This window comes from Danio rerio, chromosome 10, assembly GCF_052040795.2.
Source record: "Danio rerio strain M-AB ecotype USA chromosome 10, GRCz13ab, whole genome shotgun sequence".
NCBI lineage: Eukaryota > Metazoa > Chordata > Actinopteri > Cypriniformes > Danionidae > Danio > Danio rerio.
This window is the reverse complement of record NC_141030.1, coordinates 388,257-408,938: the sequence shown is the minus strand read 5'-3', so window position 1 is coordinate 408,938 and position 20,682 is coordinate 388,257. Positions and strand designations below refer to the sequence as shown.

At 45.3% G+C, this 20,682-nt stretch overlaps 1 protein-coding gene across 50 annotated transcripts; it reads left to right on the top strand.

Annotated features, from left to right (window-relative positions):
- Positions 1 to 276: 276 nt before the first annotated feature.
- emsy (EMSY transcriptional repressor, BRCA2 interacting) lies at positions 277 to 20,575 on the top strand. 50 transcript variants are annotated; one of them, XR_015500261.1, is made up of 22 exons: positions 277 to 331; positions 1,846 to 1,904; positions 3,077 to 3,182; positions 4,659 to 4,758; positions 5,263 to 5,337; positions 6,327 to 6,502; positions 8,139 to 8,291; positions 8,487 to 8,752; positions 9,137 to 9,374; positions 10,650 to 10,871; positions 11,079 to 11,228; positions 11,373 to 11,543; positions 14,088 to 14,224; positions 14,744 to 14,920; positions 15,002 to 15,215; positions 15,311 to 15,475; positions 15,614 to 15,769; positions 15,880 to 15,998; positions 16,219 to 16,620; positions 17,936 to 18,277; positions 18,790 to 20,084; positions 20,198 to 20,575. XR_015500261.1 is itself a non-coding variant. In XM_087268887.1 (21 exons), the coding sequence occupies exons 3-21, from the start codon at positions 3,080 to 3,082 to the stop codon at positions 18,964 to 18,966; spliced, it is 3,543 nt and encodes a 1,180-aa protein (XP_087125013.1). In that variant the 5' UTR covers positions 277 to 331; positions 1,846 to 1,904; positions 3,077 to 3,079; the 3' UTR covers positions 18,967 to 20,575. The 50 variants fall into 50 exon arrangements, 39 of the variants coding, with proteins under 39 accessions (XP_087125013.1, XP_087125007.1, XP_087125004.1 ...); XR_015500259.1 differs by having other exon boundaries at positions 18,778 to 20,084; XR_015500257.1 differs by having other exon boundaries at positions 1,843 to 1,904.
- Positions 20,576 to 20,682: the final 107 nt, after the last annotated feature.

Here is a 20,682-nt window from a genome sequence, read left to right as displayed (position 1 = left end):
CGCGCGCCCTTGTGAACGCGCGTCTTTCCTGCGCACAAAAGAATGTCAACAATGACGGCGGACCCCTTTTGCGAGCTGCCCGCAACTCTGCCTGATCAGTCTCATGCGCATGCGGGTGCTCTATTTGTACTCACCAACGTTAACCAACAATATAATAAACTGCATTAGCAGCGTTCAACATGCATAGATCGCTTCCGCTTATTTAATATCATCCTTTGTAGTCTCAGCTCCTCCGGTGTGTCAGGTGTTTCCTTCGGGCAGGCGTGCGCGCGACCCAAGTGTTTTGGCGTCGGATAAACATGGCGGAGCTGAAGGACTGTACAGAACTGAAGTAGGTGCAGATTTAAACACACAGCAGGCTTTCTGAATGACACGCTGAGGTCTGCACGGATAATAAGCGCTGCTTTAACACACATATCCGGCGGATTTGTGGAAGCGGCGGCTCGGGTATGTGTGTGTTTGTTTGTGTTGAGGGAAACTCCACCGAGGCTAACGGCTAAAGCTAACCCTTCACTGAGAATAAAACACAAACACCAGTGCGGTACTGCAGAAGCGTTAATGTGTGTGTGTGAAACATCACGGCTGTTCCTCATCAGCATATCTGCACAACTGCTCTGAGTTGACGAGATGGAATGTAGCGGATGACGGTTATGTTATTGATTGGCTTCGATCACTTCAGATCTGATCAGATGATTGTCTAATTGTAAACGTCACTGATCGTAACGTCAGCGTATCACCGATAAGCACTATAGCGACTTCTTACATGTTAATCAAGCACCTGTAATAAGCTCATGTTTATGTATTAGTGGGCGGGGCTGGCTGTGATGATGCGCAGGTGTGGGCGAGAATATGTTAATGAGCTCAGAAGACAAACGATGTAAATCTGTTCGTTCATTTTCCTTCAGCATAGTCTATTTAATTATCACGGGTCGCCACAGCAGAATGAACCGCCAACTATTCCAGCATATGTTTGATACAGTGGATGCTCTTCCAGCTGCAACTCAGTACTGGGAAACGTCCACACACTCATACACTACGGCCAGTGTAGTTGATCAGTTCCCCTATAGCACATGTGTTTGGACTGTGGGGGAAACCGGAGCACCCGGAGGAAACCCACGCCAACACAGGGAGAACATGCAAACTCCACACAGAAAAACCAACTGAGCCAGCCGGGACTCGAACCAGAGACCTTCTTGCTGTAAGGCAACAGTTCTGACCACTGAGCCACCGTGCCACCCATTAAATTTGTTAATTTTGTAAAAAAAAAAAAAACTAATGAAAATAGGTGACAATATTCTCTATTTTTAATTTAAAGCTAATTTGCGACTCTGACTGGTTTTTGGACTGGTGTAAGCAAGTTCCAGCCTTGAAGAGTGATTCACTGAATGATTCGTTTAAAGCAACTGATTCATTCAGGAACTGATTCATTCCGTGTTGATCTGTGATGCACAAGCGTTCTGCTCCGCTTTTGCTTGAACTATTTTCATTGAAAAAAACCCCACAAAGCTATTATAATGTCTAAAATGTGAGCGACTCAATGTGAATTTCATATGTTCAACAGTTATCGAGATATTGCATATCATAAAAATCACACAATCCTAATGAAGCTGTTTAGAAATGCTGAATATCTTCTGAAAGATCGGTCTTGTCGACATCTGTCCAGCTGCTGCTTTCACACTCGAGTTCAATGAATTTCTATTGAGTGTGAAAAGAGGAAGAGGTGTGTTGAAGAAGTGTTGTTTTGCTCATCAGTAGTCTTGTTCGTGTGTGTGTGTGTGTGTGTGTGTGTGTGTGTGTGTGTGTGTGTGTGTGTGTGTGTGTGTGTGTGTGTGTGTGTTGAAGTAGATCCTGAAGATCGCTGGCTCTTCCAGATCAGAGGGAGTGTGTGTGTGTGTCTGTCAGAGGTGAGTGTTTCTCAGACCGAGCAGAGCTTTTCATATATTGAGGTACAGTTGGTCTTATAATAATAATACGTTTTATTTATAACATTCTTTTCTAAAACCCAAAGCGCATACAAGAAAGTAAAAACTTCAGACTAAGCTGAGAGTCCAGGAGAACACCGAGATTACGCACGTGCAGAGATGGTGATAAGACAGACCCATCAACCGTTAACCCAAATTCTCTACACCTCTTGACGTTAAAAGGAGTGCCAACCAATAAAATCTCTGTTTTCGAACTATTTAGTTTAAGATAATTAAGTTGCATCCAAGCTTTAATTTCAGTTAAGCAAGCGTTAAGCGATGTCATTGATGCTGATGAATAAGGAGAAGTGTTAATACAGATCTGTGTGTCATCGGCATAACAATGATATCTAATCCCAAATTTTTGCAGGATTTGACCAAGAGGCAACATATAAATACTAAATAGAAGTGGACCAAGTACTGACCCTTGGGGGACACCATGAGATAAAGGAACAGTGCGTGATCTGTGACCCCCCATTTAGATAAACTGTGGACGTCCAGAAAGATAGAATTTAAAATAATTTAGCACAATCCCATCCACACCAACCCAGTTATGATCGCACACTCAGAATTTCTCCTTAATAATATAGTTTTTGTAAAATATTCTTTGCTGAAGCTTAAAAGTGCAATCATATCCGCAGCCAACGTCTGTCTGGGCGTTCACTGACCAACTACACCTCCCTTTCTTCATGTGTTCAACACTTCTTCCCTGCATCATTAGTTTCATTACACAGAACTTCATTTGTAAACTGATTAGATGTGTTTTCTTTGCATATATGGATTTCTTTGGATTTTAATCAACATCCAGTGAAAATTTCAAGTCAGCAGCACCTTTAGGAATATGTTTTCTGAGAGAAATGGTGACGTGTTCAACACTTATTTTCCCCACTGTATGATGCAATTTGGGCTCTTAAAAGTACTTCAGGATAATTCATTTTAATTGGCCTTTTTTTTATTCTGCTTTACTATTTTATTAAACACAAAAGTCAGAATGTGTGAATATAAATCCAACTTTATTTCAGTAGTTATAATGTCTTCATGACACTTGTGTGGGTGTCTGTCTCTCTCTCTCTCTCTCTGTCTGTGTGTGTGTGTGTGTGCGCGCGTGTGCGCAGTTGATGATTCAGCAGGAGAAACCGCTGGCGGGCAGCATGCCGGTGGTTTGGCCCACGCTGCTTGACCTCAGCAGAGATGAATGCAAACGGATCCTCCGTAAACTGGGTGAGTCCTCTGACCTTTATAATAAACTGAACTTCCACAGTGACATTCAGAATAGACTGAGCTGGAGCGCTTTTCAATGACTAGACCCACACCAGCATTATCAGGGTGTCCAGGGCTTTCAAAAAGTCTCAAATGTCTTGAATTCCTAAAGCTAAATGTTAGGCCTTAGAAAGTCTTAAATAGACTGAAATCTTGTGTTGCAGGTCTTACATCATTTTAAACAGGTCTCCGTTTTCTTATGTCCGTGAAAAGCTTCTCATTCAGGCTGACATCATCCAATCCCCAGCAACCCATTCCAGTACAACTCTTGCCAAATAGTTTAATTTTAACTCTATTTACAGGTATAGTTTAATTATCTTCCTTACAATAACATCTGTTTAAGAGTCATTTATTTATGGTGATCTGGAGAGACAGTTGTTGCGTAAATTTAACTTTTTTTTTTTCATAGAAATGCTATGTTAGCTGCGTCCCAAATGGCACAGTATGCACTTACACACTCAACAGAACATGTGTGTAGTGTCGTCCCAAATGGAGCACTGATGTTTTTTTACTAAGCGGAAATTCAAACCGTTTTCCCGATGATGTCTGACGGTTGCCAAATCAGTGAAATAAATGACCAAACTACTAAATAAAACCTGCCATGAGTATTACTGCATTCACCATCAGGAGGCGCTATAATCACTCTCGTAGGAGAATACTGCTCTTACAATTAAAAATAAATGAAGCAATCAAACATGTGCGCGCGATAGCTCCGCTACATGAGCAAAGCTGCGGTCATTGTGTGTGAAGTGTCCAACATTACACACTTCATTTTACCGGTTGAATAAGTGCATCATCTGAGTAATTAAAGTGCATTTATTATTCTTAGAGTGTGAACTCACTACTCACACTATTTACACTACAAAATGGCGTAGAATACTGTGTAAGTATATGATTTGGGATGCACCTGTAGGAAATAAGTGCATCTATGAAAGCTGAGTGAACTTGTTTTGTTAAATTATTTAAAATATGTGGCTAAGCAATAAGTCAACTAGAATGTCTTTGATGAGGATAGTAAACATCTTTTCCATTAGAAAAAAAATCCTCATAGTGTTCATCCCTGTATAAGTCTTTAATATAATTGAATACGGCCCTAAAATGTCTTCGATTGGACTTCATGAACGTTGCAGAAACCCTGATTATACAGCACTCTCCTGCCTGCCCGAGCTGCTGGAGTGTTCCACTGATTGAATATTAGTGTGGCGTTTACTCACTGTTCTTCAACTGTGTTCAGCTGCTGTCTAATCTACATCGTGAACAGTGCTACAGAAATAAAGATGAAATGAATTGAACTGAGATGATGCGTGTATTTCTGCTGTACTGATGTGTGTCTGTGTGTGTGTGTGTGTGTGTGTGTGTGTGTGTGTGTGTGTGTGTGTGTGTGTGTGTGTGTGTGTGTGTGTGTGTGTGTGTGTGTGTGTGTGTGTGTGTGTTCAGAGCTGGAGGCGTACGCCGGGGTGATCAGCGCTCTGAGAGCTCAAGGAGATCTCACTAAAGACAAGAAGGAGCTGCTGGGAGAACTGACACGAGTGCTCAGGTGCTCACACACACACACACACACACACACACACACAGTCACTCTTCACACACATGATCAAGTTCATTTTCATGCACTCATCACATAAGGTCAGCTTTATACACACGCTGACTAGTCAGTACCAAAGACAGAATTGATCAACTAATCTAACAAAAACACTGAAGGTCACAGTCCCAAATGCCCACACCCATATTATAATGTTGGGGGAAAATCTAAAATCACATTTAATAAACAGGACAAATCTGGAAAACATAAAAAAATAACTGGTTTGAATGTGAATGTATGATCTCTCTATTGCTCAAGATGTTTGGTGAGCAAACCCTTATTATAATGAATACAGCTGTTTAATAAAACTGATCTGTTTTCTTCCACCTCCATATATAGCCCATATTCACTGAGAAATAAGAACTGGGAAAAGAATAATGATTTAATAAAGGCGGTGTGTGTGTGTGTGTATATGCAGATTGTGGATGTTGAATGTTGTGTTTGTTTGTGTGTTTTCAGCATCTCCACAGAGCGCCATCGGGCAGAGGTGCGCAGAGCCGTCAATGATGAGCGCCTGACCACCATCGCACACCAGTGAGTCTCTCTCTCTGTCTCTCTCTCTCTCTCTCTCTCTCTCTCTCTCTCTGTCTCTCTCTGTCTCTCTCTCTCTCTCTCTCTGTCTCTCTCTCTCTATTTCTCTCTCTCTCTCTCTCTCTCTCTCTGTCTCTCTCTCTCTCTCTCTCTGTCTCTCTCTCTCTATTTCTCTCTCTCTCTCTCTCTCTCTCTCTGTCTCTCTCTGTCTCTCTCTCTCTCTCTCTCTCTCTCTCTCTCTCTCTCTCTCTCTCTCTCTCTCATTGAATTTCAATTCAATTCAATAATTGCTTTATTGGCATGACAAATGTTACAAATGTGTTGCCAAAGCACTTATAAAGTAACATATATAATAAAAACAGTACAAACAGTAAATAGTAGTAAAAAAAAGATATTTATATATCATAATTAAATAAAAAATATCAACAATACATCATATTATTCAATATATCACATTAACATTCAATATATTACATTATTAGTCAATATATCATATTATTGATACAAATCAATACAAAAATAGATCAGAACAATCTGTACATTTGACAATCAACATTTTAGGATAAAACAGTAATAATTATCTCTCTTTATATATGGATAATTGTCTGAATTATTCATGTTTACCTTGTCATGTTTTGGCTTCATTGTTTTTTCAGGCTAATGTTTTATTTTTATTTCTCATATTTCTGCAGGAGTGTGAATATAAGCTTTTAAACCGTAAACTCTGCTCTGGTCACTCTGATAAACTACAATTACTGAAACCGAATATATAAAAGCGAAGCGCACAATAAAGACTGAAGTAAACCATTTATCAAACAAACTGAAACTGAACTGACGTTTACAGCAAATTAAAAAATAGTATTGAAATAAAAAACTATAATAACTGAGTGTGTGTGCGCTGAGTGCTAATGCTGACCTGTGTGTGTGTGTGTGTGTGTGTGTGTGTGTGTGTGTGTGTGTGTGTGTGTGTGTGTGTGTGTGTGTGTGTGCAGCATGTCAGGGCCGAACAGCTCCTCTGAGTGGTCGATTGAGGGCCGTCGGCTGGTTCCTCTGATGCCTCGGCTGGTTCCTCAAACAGCTTTCACGGTGATGGCTAATGCGGTGGCTAACGCTACAGCGCACCAGAACGCCTCGCTGCCACTACCAGCAGAGACCGCCAACAAAGAAGGTACAGATAATTCACAAGTGTATTAGTGAAGTGCTTTTCACAGTAGTTATTGTTTGTGTACAGAGTCAACACCTGCTCACCGGACACACCTCAGCTCATGCATATTCATGAGTTCATTATACATGCATTTGAGCAATTCCAGCCCTATATTTGCAGACAGAAACATAAATTCACAAACTTATAAATAAATTCACATAAGAAGTTATGGATTTGATCAACTGGTCTCTGAATTGAAACCATCCTCTGAGTTCGGGGGAACCCAACTGATGCACGGGTGGGAGAAGTGGTGCATCTTGTGTCGGGCTGCTCTGTCCCTGGAGGAGGTTGAAATTTATTTGGAACTTTGATTACAGGGTTTCAGCTGATGGGCTTAGGCGGAGCTCTGAGGTATGGACAATTGATAAAAGTGGTCAGTGCGGCTCAAAACCCCACCAAGCTGGCCTGCTGTATTAAAACAGTGGTGAGCTGAGCTGTTAGTCCTCAGATACACAGCTACACATAGACAATCACTGGCTCCCCCCGCATCTCAAATAAAAGCTCATCATCTTCACAAGTATACATTCAGAATGTACAGTTGATCTCTGAATTAGCAACCTCCTGTGACTATATATTTTATTAATTTCCCAAGTGACGTTCACCAGAGAAAAGCCATCTTTACCATATTTTTTATTACTTTTTTTAAAGTTTAAACTTTTAAAAACAAATTATTTGGTTATTATTATTATTATTCAAATATTATTATTATTATTATTATTTGAATATTTTTATTGATTTCCAGTAGTCTTCAATTTTCCCACAACACACATATTGAACAATTATTACTATTACATAGCTACAAACATACACTCCGTAAAAAAAGAGGGAAAAAAATAAAATTAATTAGGAAATAAGGGATACCCTACTGAAAAAAAAACTGCTTAAACCAGCCTAGGCTGGTTTTCTGGTTTTAGGTGGTCAACCAGGCTGGTATTAGAGGGGTTTTGGCCATTTCCAGGCTGGTCTTAGCTGGTCAGGCTGGGAGATGACCAGCCAAAACCAGCTATGTCCAGCCTAAACCAGGCTGGTCAAGCTGGTTTTAGCTGGATTTAGCTGGTCATTTTCCAGCCTGACCAGCTAAGACCAGCCTGGAAATGGCCAAAACCCCTCTAAAACCAGCCTGGTTGACCACCTAAAACCAGAAAACCAGCCAAAGTTTGGGAACCCCTGGTCTAATAGATATGGTTAATATTATTAGCCCCTTTATTAAATGTAATTTGTTGGTTGTATGACAGTGGTTTGTTCGGTAGACAATGGCTTGCCTAATTACCCTAGTTAGCCCTTTACCGTTGTGCTGTTTTCATCCACTCTGAGGTGATTTTGAGTCTTAATTTGGCCTCGTCTTTCTCTGTGTTCCAGCAAATGGGATGATTTTTACTGACAGATCTATATTTTGGGAAAAGCTCTGGGCAGATTGAGTCCGCTTTAGTTCTGTTGGTGCTGTTTTCCCTATTGACTTCCATTATAATCTCTGTCTTTGATTGTAAAGCCGGGACCGCATATAATCATGCATTCTTGATTGTTGCTGGTTCTTCCTGTTGGTAAATTTGTCATTTTTTACTGCTGAACTGTTGTTGTGTGTGTGTGTGTTGTGTTGCAGTGGTAGTGTGTTACTCCTACACCAGCACCACCTCCACTCCCCCCAGTGCTTCAGCTCCCAGCAGCAGCAGCGCAGCCGTCAAATCACCCAGACCCGCCAGCCCTGCGTCTAATGTGGTGGTGCTGCCCAGCGGGAGTACAGTCTACGTCAAGAGTACGACACACACACACACGCACACACGCATGCATGCATGCTGGAGTATAATCTACGTCAAGAGTACGGCACACGCACTTGTGTATATAAGCACACACACACACACAATTTGTCCAGTGTTATCTGTTTCTGTCACACACACACACACACATACACACAGTCTCCAGTATGAACTCTCTCTGTCTCTCTCTGCAGGTGTGAGCTGCTCGGATGAGGATGAGAAGCCCCGTAAGCGGCGCAGGACCAGCTCCTCCAGCTCATCCCCTGTGCTGCTGAAGGAGGTCCCCAAAGTGGCGGTGACGGCCCCAGGCCCCAAGACCATCACGCTACCCGTCAGCGGCGGCCCCAAGATCAGCAACCTCATGCAGAGCATCGCCAACTCCCTGCCGCCGCACATGTCTCCGGTCAAGATCACCTTCACCAAACCCTCCACACAGACCACCAACACCACCACACAGAAGGTCAGACTCCCCCCGCGACCTTACTGGAGTGAAATTAACGGCTGAATATTGATTTGAAGTGTACATGACTAGATACTGTGAAAGAAGCCTGTATTCAGTGCCTTAAGCCAGGGGTGTCCAAACTCGGTCCCGGAGGGCCGGTGTCCTACATATCTTAGTTCCAACCTCAATTAGACACACCGGAACCAGCTAATCCAGCTCTTTCTAGAAACCAGGCAGGTGTGTTGAAGCAAGTTGGAGCTAAACTCAGCAGGACACCGGCCCTCCAGGACCGAGTTTGGACATCCCTGCCTTAAGCATTACATTGAATTAAATAATGCAACTCATGGACACTGATGGCACTGAATGGTGTGTGTAAAGCTGACGGTGTGTGTGTGTGTGCAGGTGATAATCGTGACGACGTCTCCCAGCTCTAACTTTGTGCCGAACATCTTGTCGAAGTCTCATAATTACGCGGCGGTGTCGAAGCTGGTGTCGAGCGCAGCACTGACGGCCTCCAGCCAGAAGCAGACCATGGTGATCTCAGCCGGCGGCTCCAGCGTTGCCCCGGGACCCGGACCTGTGGCCGTCACCACTGTAGTGTCCTCCACACCCTCTGTGGTCATGTCCACCGTCGCACAGGGTCAGTGTGTATGTCTGTATGTGAAATGCTGTGGTGTTTGTATACACTCACCGGCCACTTTATTAGGTACACCTTACATGTACCGGGTTGGACCCCTTTTGCCATCAGATCCTTTGTGGCAGAGATTCAACAAGCTGCTGGAAATATTCCTCAGAGATTTTGCTCCATCACACAGCTGCTGCAGATTTGTCGGCTGCACATCCATGATGCCAATCTCCCGTTCCACCACATCCCAAAGCTGCTCTATTGGATTGAGCTCTGGTGACTGTGGAGGCCATTTGAGTACAGTGAACTCATCGTCATGTTCCAGAAACCAGTCTGAGATGATTGAGCTTTATGACATGCTGCGTTATCCTGCTGGAAGTAGCCATCAGAAGATGGAGACACTGTGCTCATAAAGGGATGGACATGGTCAGCAGCAATACTCAGGTAGGCTGTGGCGTTGATGCTCAATTGGTACTAATGGAGCCAAAGAAAATCTCCCCCACACCATTACACCACCACCACCAGCCTGAACCGCTGATACAAGGCAGGATGATCCATGCTTTCATGTTGTCTGAGCCGAGCATCCGAATGTGTGAGCAGAAATGGAGACTCATCAGAGCAGCAACGTTTCTCCAATCTTCTATTGTCCAGTTTTGGTGAGTCTGTGTGAATTGTAGCCTCAGTTTCCTGTTCTTAGCTGACAGGAGCGGCACCCGGTGTGCTCTTCTGCTGCTGTAGCCCATCCGCCTCAAGGTTGGCCGTGTTGTGTGTTCAGAGATGCTCTTCTGCAGAGCTCGGTTGTAGCGAGTGCTTATTTGAGTTACTGTTGCCTTTCTATCAGCTGGAATCAGTCTGGCCATTCTCCTCTGACCTCATCAACAAGGCATTTGCGCCCACAGAACTGCCGCTCACTGGAGATTTCCTCTTTGTCGGAGCATTCTCTGTAAACCCTAGAGATGGTTGTGCGCGAAAATCCCAGTAGATCAGCAGTTTCTGAAATACTCAGAGCAGCCCGTCTGGCAGCAACAACCATGCCACGTTCAAAGTCTCTCAAATCCCCTTTCTTCTCCATTCTGATGCTCGCTTTGACCTGCAGCAGACCATGTCTACATGCCTAAATGCAGTGAGCTGCTGCCATGTGATTGGCTGATTAGAAATGTGCGTTAACGGACAGCTGTACCTAATAAAGTGGCCGGCGAGTGTATGTGTCTGGGTGTGTGTGAGATGCTGCAGTGTTTGTGTACTCATTTATATCTGTGCGTGCGTGCGTGTGTGTGTGTGTGTGTGTAGCCGGCTCCGCTGCAGTGAAGGTGGCCTCTACGCGTCTGCCGTCCCCAAAGGCTCTGATTGGCTCCCCGTCTCAGATCCTGCAGATCCCCAAAGCGCAGCAGGCGGTGCTTCAGTCTGCGGCTCCTAAAGCTCTGCAGGGCTCCATCAGCACTGCACAGAGCACAGCGCTGGCGGCAGCGGGCCCCGGGGCCAAACCCACCATTCAGATCAAGCAGGAGTCCGGTCAGAGCACACACACACACAGGCACACACAGACACACACACACACACACACACACTCACACACACACACAAACTGTTTTAGATTTGTATATTCTGTTGTGTTTATACTATTCATACATAACGTCATTTATGAACTGTAAATGTCATGTTTTTGCCATAAATTGTGTGTGTGTGTGTGTGTGTGTGTGTGTGTGTGTGTGTGTTCAGGTGTGAAGATCATCACGCAGCAGATGCAGCCCAGTAAGATTCTGCCCAAACCCTCCAGTGCGGCGCTGCCCAGCAGTAGCTCCGCCCCCATCATGGTGGTCAGCAGCAATGGAGCCATCATGACCACTAAACTGGTGTCCACTCCAACAGGTACACACACACACACACACACAAACACACACACATCAGCTGTTGTGTGTTTTAGGCAGTGCCTCCATGTGCACTCGTCTCTCAATGAACCCCACGGGTACACACACACACACACTCACACTCATCAGCTGTTGTGTGTTTCAGGCAGTGCCTCCACATACACTCGTCCCACAGTGAGCCCCATGGGTACTCGTGTGGCCACTTCTCCTGCTGGAGCCACGTATGTAAAGACCACCAGCGGCAGCATCATCACCGTCGTGCCCAAAGCTCTGGCCACGCTCGGGGGCAAGATCATCACCACCAGCATGGTGTCCGGTAAGTGTCATTACCACACTGTCATTAATTAGTGACTTACCATATTTATCAGTCAGGGGTGCGTTTCAGAAAACCATCATGAGGTCGCAGGTTCCATCGTCACAGTTGTAGCCACAGCCATATCACCCTGCAGCGGGAAGCTCACTGAAGCTAAGCAGGGCTGAACCTGGTCGGTATCTGGATGGGAGACGACATGGGAACACTAGGCTGCTGTTGGCAGTGGTGTCAGTGAGCAGGCAGGGGGCGCTCAACCTGTGGTCTGTGTGTGTCCTAATGGCCCAGTATAGTGAAGGGGACACTATACTGTCAGTGAGCGCCGTCTATCTGATGAGCTGTTAAACTGAGCTCCTGCCTCTCTGTGCTTATTAATAACCTCGTGGCACTTCTGGTAAAGAGTAGGGGTGTAACCAAACCCCCTCCATCAGCCCTTACCCATCATGGCCTCCCAATCATCTCCATCCACTGATTGGCTCCATCACTGTCTCTCCAATCCACCTATAGCTGGTGTGTGGTGAAGCTCTGGCGCTGTTGTCCTGTGGCTGCCGGAGCATCATCCAACTGGAGCTGCACTGGTGGTGTTGTGGAGAGACCCCCGTGTTTTTAAAGTGCTTTGAGTGTATGGCTATATAAATACACACATTACATTACATGCTTTAGTCCAGTGATTGGGCTCTCTGACATTAATGCAGAGATGCTCCATATTCATCAGACAGGTGGATTATCAGGCCACAGGAGTCAGAAAGTATGACATGTAAATGATATTTAACATTATACATAGGCTAGGGTTGTTACACTGACACTGTAAAGCATTGATTTTCATGCACAACACTTTGTTTTCGCAATGAAAGAAAAAACATGTCAAGTTCTTGTTGTAATCATTACTCTAAAATGCCTTATGATCATGATGTGTGCACTGGTTTCACTTCCGAGTGCGGCTCATGGCTGCTGTCACTGTGAGAAAAACACACACATGCAAATCAAACCTCCCTCACGGCTCTCAAACGATCGCTCTGTGCAACAAACTGAACGTTATTTACAACTTCATCACCTGTTATTCACAGCATGCGTGCACATGCACGTTCTCGGAAGTAAACAAACAGCTGGCGGTGATTTCGCGACCGTAAATACATCATTACATGAAGCCAGAATTGACATTTCTAGGTGAATTATACCTTATAAATAGAATATGTGACACTTTTAATGCATTTGAAGGTGTCAGTGTTGCTGTTAAGACTTGTTCGACTGCATTGCTTCTCTTCTGATCGTGAAAATATAATTGGCTGAATCGTAGAAAAGCTGAATTATGATCGTGTGTAGGGTTGAATCGAGATTGTGATCTTTTTTCGATTAATCGTACTGCAAGAAAAACACAACGCTATTGGCTGTTTTTTAAGAAGGGGAGGAGCTATTCGATGTCCCGTCCTCTCTTCATGTTTCAGTTTAGATTACGTCAAACATCAAATTAAAAAAAGCACATTTCAAAGCACTTCAGGGGACCTTTGAAACTGTTTATACGTGTATTTTGGACGTATAAGTGTGTGGCTTATTTTGTTTATCTTCCTCATTCTAAAGCACTAGTGATTGAAGAAATGCTTATTATTTTGTTTTGAAGTACTTGAATCCAAATAAACTTCTTTTATTTGTAGTAGTAGTAGTAATTTAATGGACGATGCAGTACAATTATTAATTCATTTTCTTGTCGGCTTAGTCCCTTTATTAATCCGGGGTCGCCACAGCGGAATGAACCGTAAACTTATCCAGCACGTTTTTACGCAGCGGATGCCCTTCCAGCAGCAACCCATCTCTGGGAAACATCCACACACACACACACTTATACACTATGGACAATTTAGCCTACCCAATTTCCCTATAGTGCATGTGTTTGGACTGTGGGGGAAACCAGAGCACCCGGAGGAAACCCACGCCAACACAGGGAGAACATGCAAACTCCACACAGAAATCCCAACTACAATGCAACCTTCTTGCTGTGAGGCGACAGCACTACCTACTGCGCCACTGCGTCGCCTGATGCAGTATAATATATCTGCAATTAGCTATAGTCGATGCACCACGTTTAGACTTTTATCCAAAGCTTAATTCACAGCCCAGGTGCCTTTTTAGGCTGTTTATACAGTAATGAAACAAACACAAATATCTTGAAAATATCTTTTGAACAGTGACTATAGTTTAGCCAGAGCTGCTAAAATATCAGTTTTAATTGTTTTTATTCTCCAGGGTGAAAAACTGCAGATTATGTGAACATTATTATATTAAAACATGAATTATTGATTATCGGAATCTGCCACGAGAAGGACTTAATTATCAGCTATCAGTATCAGTTAAACTCTTTCATATCTCTAGCGTTTAGTGTAATTTTGAATATGACAAGAGCTGATGTGCACTGCTGAGTGTGTGGATTAAAAGAGAGCGTTTCATGATGTAAATGAATTAGAGTTTCAGTGTGTAGAAGCATCCAGAGACTGATGTTTGTGTGCGTTTGTGTGTGTGTGTGCGTGTGTGTGTGTGTGTGTGTAACATTCACAGGAACCACTACTAAGATCACCACCATCCCCATGACGTCCAAACCCAATGTGATCGTGGTGCAGAAGACCACCGGGAAAGGAACCACCATACAGGGTCTGCCGGGGAAAAACGTGGTGACGACACTGCTGAACGCCGGGGTGAGACACGCATGAGTGTTTGTGTCTCTTTGTCTCTCTTTGGTGTCTCCAAAATGTGTCCGTAAAGTTTCAGCTCAAAATCCCCATCAGATCATTTATTATACCCTGGGGTCAAAGGAAAGTGTAGCTGTTTTTGTAGCCTGTGCCTTTAAATGCAAACGAGTTTGTCCCCGCCCACAATGTGTGTGTTTCTCCTGCGTTACATCAGATAAACAGCAGTCAGTGACAGAGACAGACACTGATTAATCCCAGTATCTTTGCAACGTCCTGTGTTATGGACATGTGTATACGTGTTACTATAGAGACATGTTAATTTACGCCTGTCAGTCAATTCAGTGGGCGGGGAAACTGCACTCCTACATCACATTGCGGTGAGCTTCAAAATGGGAGGGGTTTGGATCCTTTAAAGGATTGTCAAAATGATATAAAAATAAAAGTGTTTGTGTGTGTGTGTGTGTGTGTGTGTGTGTGTGTGTGTTTGTTTGTTTGTTTGTTTGTTTGTTTGTTTGTTTGTTTTAGGGGGAGAAGACCCTGCAGGCCATCCCCGGAGCGAAGCCTGCCATCATCACAGCCTCTCGACCCATCACTAAAATGATTGTGACGCAGCCCAAGAGCCTCGGCGCAGGAGTGCAGCCCTCCACCACCACCAAGATCATCCCCACTAAGATCGTCTACGGCCAGCAGGGGAAAACACAGGTCAGAGACACGCTGCGAAGCCTGCACACAGAACAACACACACTGCAGATTAGTTCGACATCATGTGTGTTTGGTGCGCAGGTGCTGATCAAGCCCAAGCCCATGGCCTTCCAGACGGCGGTGGTGAGTGAACAGACCCGTCAGCTGGTCAGCGAGACGCTCCAGCAGGTCAACCGCAGCGCAGAGAACAACACCACCAGCACACACACCAGCGCTGCTGCTGCGGGACTGGAGAACAGAGACGACACACACACGTACACTGAGGGAAGCCCAGTGCCCAGCGACAGCACTCACGGTCAGTACACACACACACACACATACATATAAATATAGTCACAGACACACACACTCTCTCTCACACACTCATACACACTTGTGTGTGTGCTGCAGACGCTCCTCCAGTGGTGCACCTGATCAGCAGCAGGGGGCAGGAGTGGGCGGAGCAAGAAGTGTCTGTAGAGTCAAGCCCCGCCCTCATTTACCAGGAGCTGACGGCGGAGTCTCAGTCGGCCACGTCCACCATCAAAGCCCTGCTGGAGCTGCAGCAGACCAGTGGTGTGTGTGTGTGTGTGTGTGTGTGTTAGGACTGTTTGTGTGTGTGTGTGTGTCATGATAATGCTGCTTTAACATCTCTCTCTCTCTGTGTGTGTGTGTGTGTGTGTGTGTGTGTGTGTGTGTGTGTGTGTGTCACAGTGAAGGAGAAGAGCGAGGCTAAGCCGCGTCAGCACACTATAGACCTGAGTCAGATGGCGGTGCCGATCCCGGTGTCAGCGGAGCAGCGGGAGTCTCCAGAGCCGTCGGGTCAGAGCGCAGCGGAGAGCGACGCACACACAGAGTTCATCCCCATCGGTAACACAACACACACACACTCACAGAGTTCATCGCCATCTGTAACATAACACACACACACACAGTTCATTGCCATTGTGGGTCCAGAGTGTGGTGTGTGTCTGTTTCAGGTAAAGTGAGTAAGGCAGCAGAGGTCTCCGCCTCCAGCACTCCGGGTCAGTCAGCATCTGCGGTGTCAGCAGCGCCTCATGTGGTCAAGATCAGCACTGCAGCCGTCACCACACAACAGGTCAGTCACATGACCCTGAGCCACCGCACACACTTTACACACCCTCCAGCATCTATACTCTTTGTGCGTGTCATCAGACTGGGAAAGCCCCGCCCTCTAGTCTCCCTCATTAGCATAAACATTAGCCATAAACCATGTGATCTGAACCGTGAGATGTGTGATGCGTTACACCACTACACACAGGTGTTTGTGTGTGGAGCTGATGTGTGTGTGTGCGCAGGTGGAGGCGCAGGTGAAGCCGCAGCAGGAGCAGGTGTTGGTGGAGGAGTGTGAGCTGGAGGGAGACACTCTGGACCCTCAGACGGGCCTGTTCTACCGCTCGTCCCCGCAGCAGCAGCTCAGCAGAGTGTGTGAAGCAGCATCATCTTCATCATCATCATCATCTTCCTCCTCCAGGAGAGCAGAGCCGCCGCTGACAGTCAAAATCCTCACACACAGATCATCCTCCAGCGCCCCTGCAACCGCAGCCTCCGCAAACACTCCACACACACCGCAGCTGCCCCGGCTGCAGCAGGCGCCCACCACACACAACAGACCCAACACACACACACAGCTGTCACAGCCGCCGCCGCTGCAGGCGCATCACCCTGTGGGCTCCAGCAAGACCAGCAGCGGTGCTCAGGTCAGACACACACACACTGCTCATCACACACACACACACACATCACAAAATAACTACACATTGTGTGTAGCATCTGTGTGTGCATGCATTTCTGCATGTGTGTGTGCACATCTGTGTGTGCATGCATTTCTGTATGTGTGTATCTGTGTTTGCGTGAATCTGCACATTTGTGTGTGCAACTCTAGTTGCAACTTCATGTGTGTGTTGTATGTGTGCAACAGTGTGTGTGGTGTATGTGTATGCGTGCATCTGTGTGTTTGTATGTGCGTGTACTTTTGTGTGTGCACAAACATCTGTATCTGCATCTGCATGTGTGTGTGTGTGCGCATCTGTTTGTACATGGGTGTCTGTGCGCGTGTATGTGTGTGTGTGTTTATGTTTATGTGTGTGTGTGTATTTGTGTGTGTGCATGCATCTTTGTGTATGCATGCATCTCTGTGTGTGTGCGCATATGCATCTGTGTGGGTGTGTGTGTTTGTGTGCGTGCATCTTTGGGTCTTTGTGTGTGCACATGCATCTGTGTGTGTGTGTGTGTGTGTGTGTGTGTGTGCGTGCACACATGCATCTGTGTGTGTGTGTGTGTGCGTGCGTGTGCACATGCATCTGTGTGTGTTTGTGTGTGCGTGCGTGTGCACATGCATCTGTGTGTGTGTGTGTGTGTGTGTGTGCATGCATCTTTGTGTCTGTTTGTGTGTGCATGCATTGTGTGTGTGTGTGTGTGTGTGTGTGTGTGTGCGCGCATGCATATATGTGTGTGTGTTTGTGCATGCAACTTTTTAAGTGTGTGCATGGATCTGTGTGTGTACGCGTGCATCTGTTTGTGCATGAATGTGTGTGCGCGTGTGTGTGTGCGTGTAACTGTTTGTGTGTGTGCATCTGTGTGTGCATGCATCTTTGTGTGTGTGTGTGTGTGTGTGTGTGTGTGTGCATGCAACTCTGTGTTTGTGTGTGTGTGTGCATTCATCTCTGTGTGTGTGTGTGCATGCATCTTTGTGTGTGTGTGTGTGTGTGTGTGTGTGTACGCGCATGCATATATATGTGTGTGTGTTTGTGCATGCAACTTTTTGAGTGTGTGCATGGACCTGTGTGCATCTGTTTGTGCATGGATGGATGTGTGTGTGTGTGCGTAACTGTTTGTGTGTGTGCATGCATCTTTGTGTGTGTGTGTGTGTGTGCATGCAACTGTGTTTGTGTGTGTGTGTGCATTCATCTGTGTGTGTTTGTGTGTGCATGCATCTTTGTGTGTGTGTGTGCGCATTCATCTGTGTGCGTGTGTGTGTGTGCATTCATCTGTGTGTGTCTCTGTGTGTGTCAGGTGCAGCAGCCGATCATCACACAGGGCGCGACGGTCACCAAGATCACGTTTGGCGCTCCGCATGTCCCGCGGGCTCCAGTGTCCAGCAGCAGCAGCAGTGAGGCGGCCCTGAAGCTGCAGGCCGAGTCCAGCTCAGAGAAGCCCTCGGTCTCAGACATCCTGAAGATCTCCATGATGGAGGCGGAGATCGACCCCGGGGCCGAGCCCATGCTGGTGGACTCCTCCAGCGACTGCGGACCCCTCACCAAGGCCCCCGCCGGCCCCTCGCTCATCAGCAGCTCCAAGCAGACGCTGGCACACGGGCCCTTCAGCCGCAAGAGCAAAGAGCTGGACATCATACAGGTGCGTCTGCTGTAGGACATGGCGGAGGAGTGATCATGATCTCACACACCGCTGCTGAAGACCGCTCACACCACGCAGGATCACTGCACACTCTACACTGATATAAACACTGACACGGGATATTACTGAGTGCTCAATACTGACGTGTGTGTGCGTGTGTGTCTCTGTGTGTGTCTCTGTGTGTGTGTGTGTGTGTGTGTGTGTGTGTGTATGTGTGTGTGTGAATGTGTTTGTGTGTATGTGTTTACATTTGTGCATGCATGTCTGTTTGTGTGTGCTCATGTATGATTGTATGTCTGTGCGTGCGTGTGCGTGCGTGCATGGGTGTGTGTGTGTGTGTATGTGCATGTATCTGTCTGTGTGTACATGCATGTACGTGTGTGTCTCTGTGTGTGTGTTTGCACGTTTGCAATTGTGTGTGTGTGTATTTGCATGCTTGTATGTCTGTGCATGTGTGTGTGTGTGTGTGTGTGTGTGTGTGTATGTGTGCGTGCGCTCAGGTGATCCCGCAGTACTCCATCATGCCGGACTCCAGTCAGTCTAATGTAGTGGTGGAGCCCAGCGGTTTCCTGGAGATCAGCGACTACACCAGCCAGCGTCTGGACGAGGAGCAGGCCATGGAGCAGGAGGTGGACAGCAGCAACGACGAGGGGGCGGCGGCCAGCCCCAGCGCTGACCAATCACAGTGAAGCACCCGGCCGCATCATCCCTGCTCCATCATCATCATCATCACTGTATAATAATAATAGAGACACATGGAGTGAGTTTGTGCTTTAGAGAGAAACGTTACTTCAATCCCACCGGGAACCCTCGCGGGCTTTGTGTTCATTTCTACTTAAAGGGTCAGTTCACGCAAAACATGAACGCTCTGTCATCATATACTCTCCCTTTACGCGATACAAACCTCTAGAGTTTCTGTCTTCTGTTCAGCACTGAAGACATTATTTTAGAAGAATGTTAGAAACTGGTAACCATTGACATCCATTAGTTTTTCCTACTATGGAAGGTAACCATGACCTCCATTTGTTTTTCTTCTTTTTGGAAGACAATGGTTACCGATAACCATTGACTTTCATAGTAAAAAAACAAATGCAAGTCAATGTTTACCTTCCATAGTAGGAAAAACAAATAGATGTCAATGGTTACCGATAACCATTGACTTCCATTTATGTTTCTTTCTATGAAAGTCATTGGTTTCTGGTACCCATTACCTTCCATTTAATTTTTCTACTATGTAAGTGTTACAGGTAACCATTAACTTCCATTTGTTTTCCTTCTATAGAAGACAATGTTTACCGGTAACCATTGACATCTATTTGTTTTTCCTACTATGGAAGGTAACCATTGACTTGCATTTGTTTTTTTTACCATGAAAGTCACTGGTAACCGGTAACCATTGACTTCCATTTGTTTTTCCCTCTATGCATGGTAACCATTGACTTCCATTTGCTTTTCTTACTATGGAAGACAGTGGTTACCGGTAACCATTGACTACCATTTATTTTTCATCAACTTCCATTTGTTTCTCCTACTATGGAAGGTAACCATTGACCTACATGTTTTTTTTTACAATGGAAGTCAATAGTTTTCGGTAACCATTGACATCCATTTCTTTTGTTTTGTTTTTACTATGGAAGGTAACCATTGACTTCCATTTGTTTTTCATACTATGGAAGTCAATGGTTACTGGTAACCATTGACTTCAATTAGTTTTTCCAACTATTAAAGGTAACCATTGACTTCCATTTATTTTTCTTTCTATGAAAGTCATTGGTTTCTGGAATTTTCTACTGTGGGAGTGTTACAGGTAACCATTGACTTCCATTTGTTTTTTTCTACTATGGAAGTCAATGGTTACCGGTTACCTTTGACTTCTATTTGTTTCTCATTCACTTCTATTTATTTTACCTACTATGAAAGGTAACCATTGACTTCCATTTGTTTTTCCTACTATGGAAGTCAATGGTTACCAGTTTCCAACATTCTTCAAAACATCTCCTTTAGTGTTCAACGGATAAAAGAGTCTCAAACATGTTCGACAGCACATGCAGGCGATTAAAGTTGAGTTAATATAACTTTTGAGTGAACTGTCCCTTTAATTTATAGTTTTAAGCAGAGCAGATGACGACTGATGATGATGATGAAGATTGCTGGCTCAGCGTCTGGACTCTCTCAGAGAAGCTGTAAATAGCGCTGCTGTCAGTGTGCCGTGCTCTCACTCATGTCTCCATCTCGTCTCATTGTGCTCTCGATGTAATGCTCAGCATTTTAACTGTATAAACTTTACTACAAAGCCGCTTTGCCGGTGTGTTATTGTGTGTTATTGTGTGTGTGTGTGTGTTTGCACAGGTGACAGTCTGCAGTATTGAGGACATTCATGCACGCTCGGGTTACACAGCTTTGAC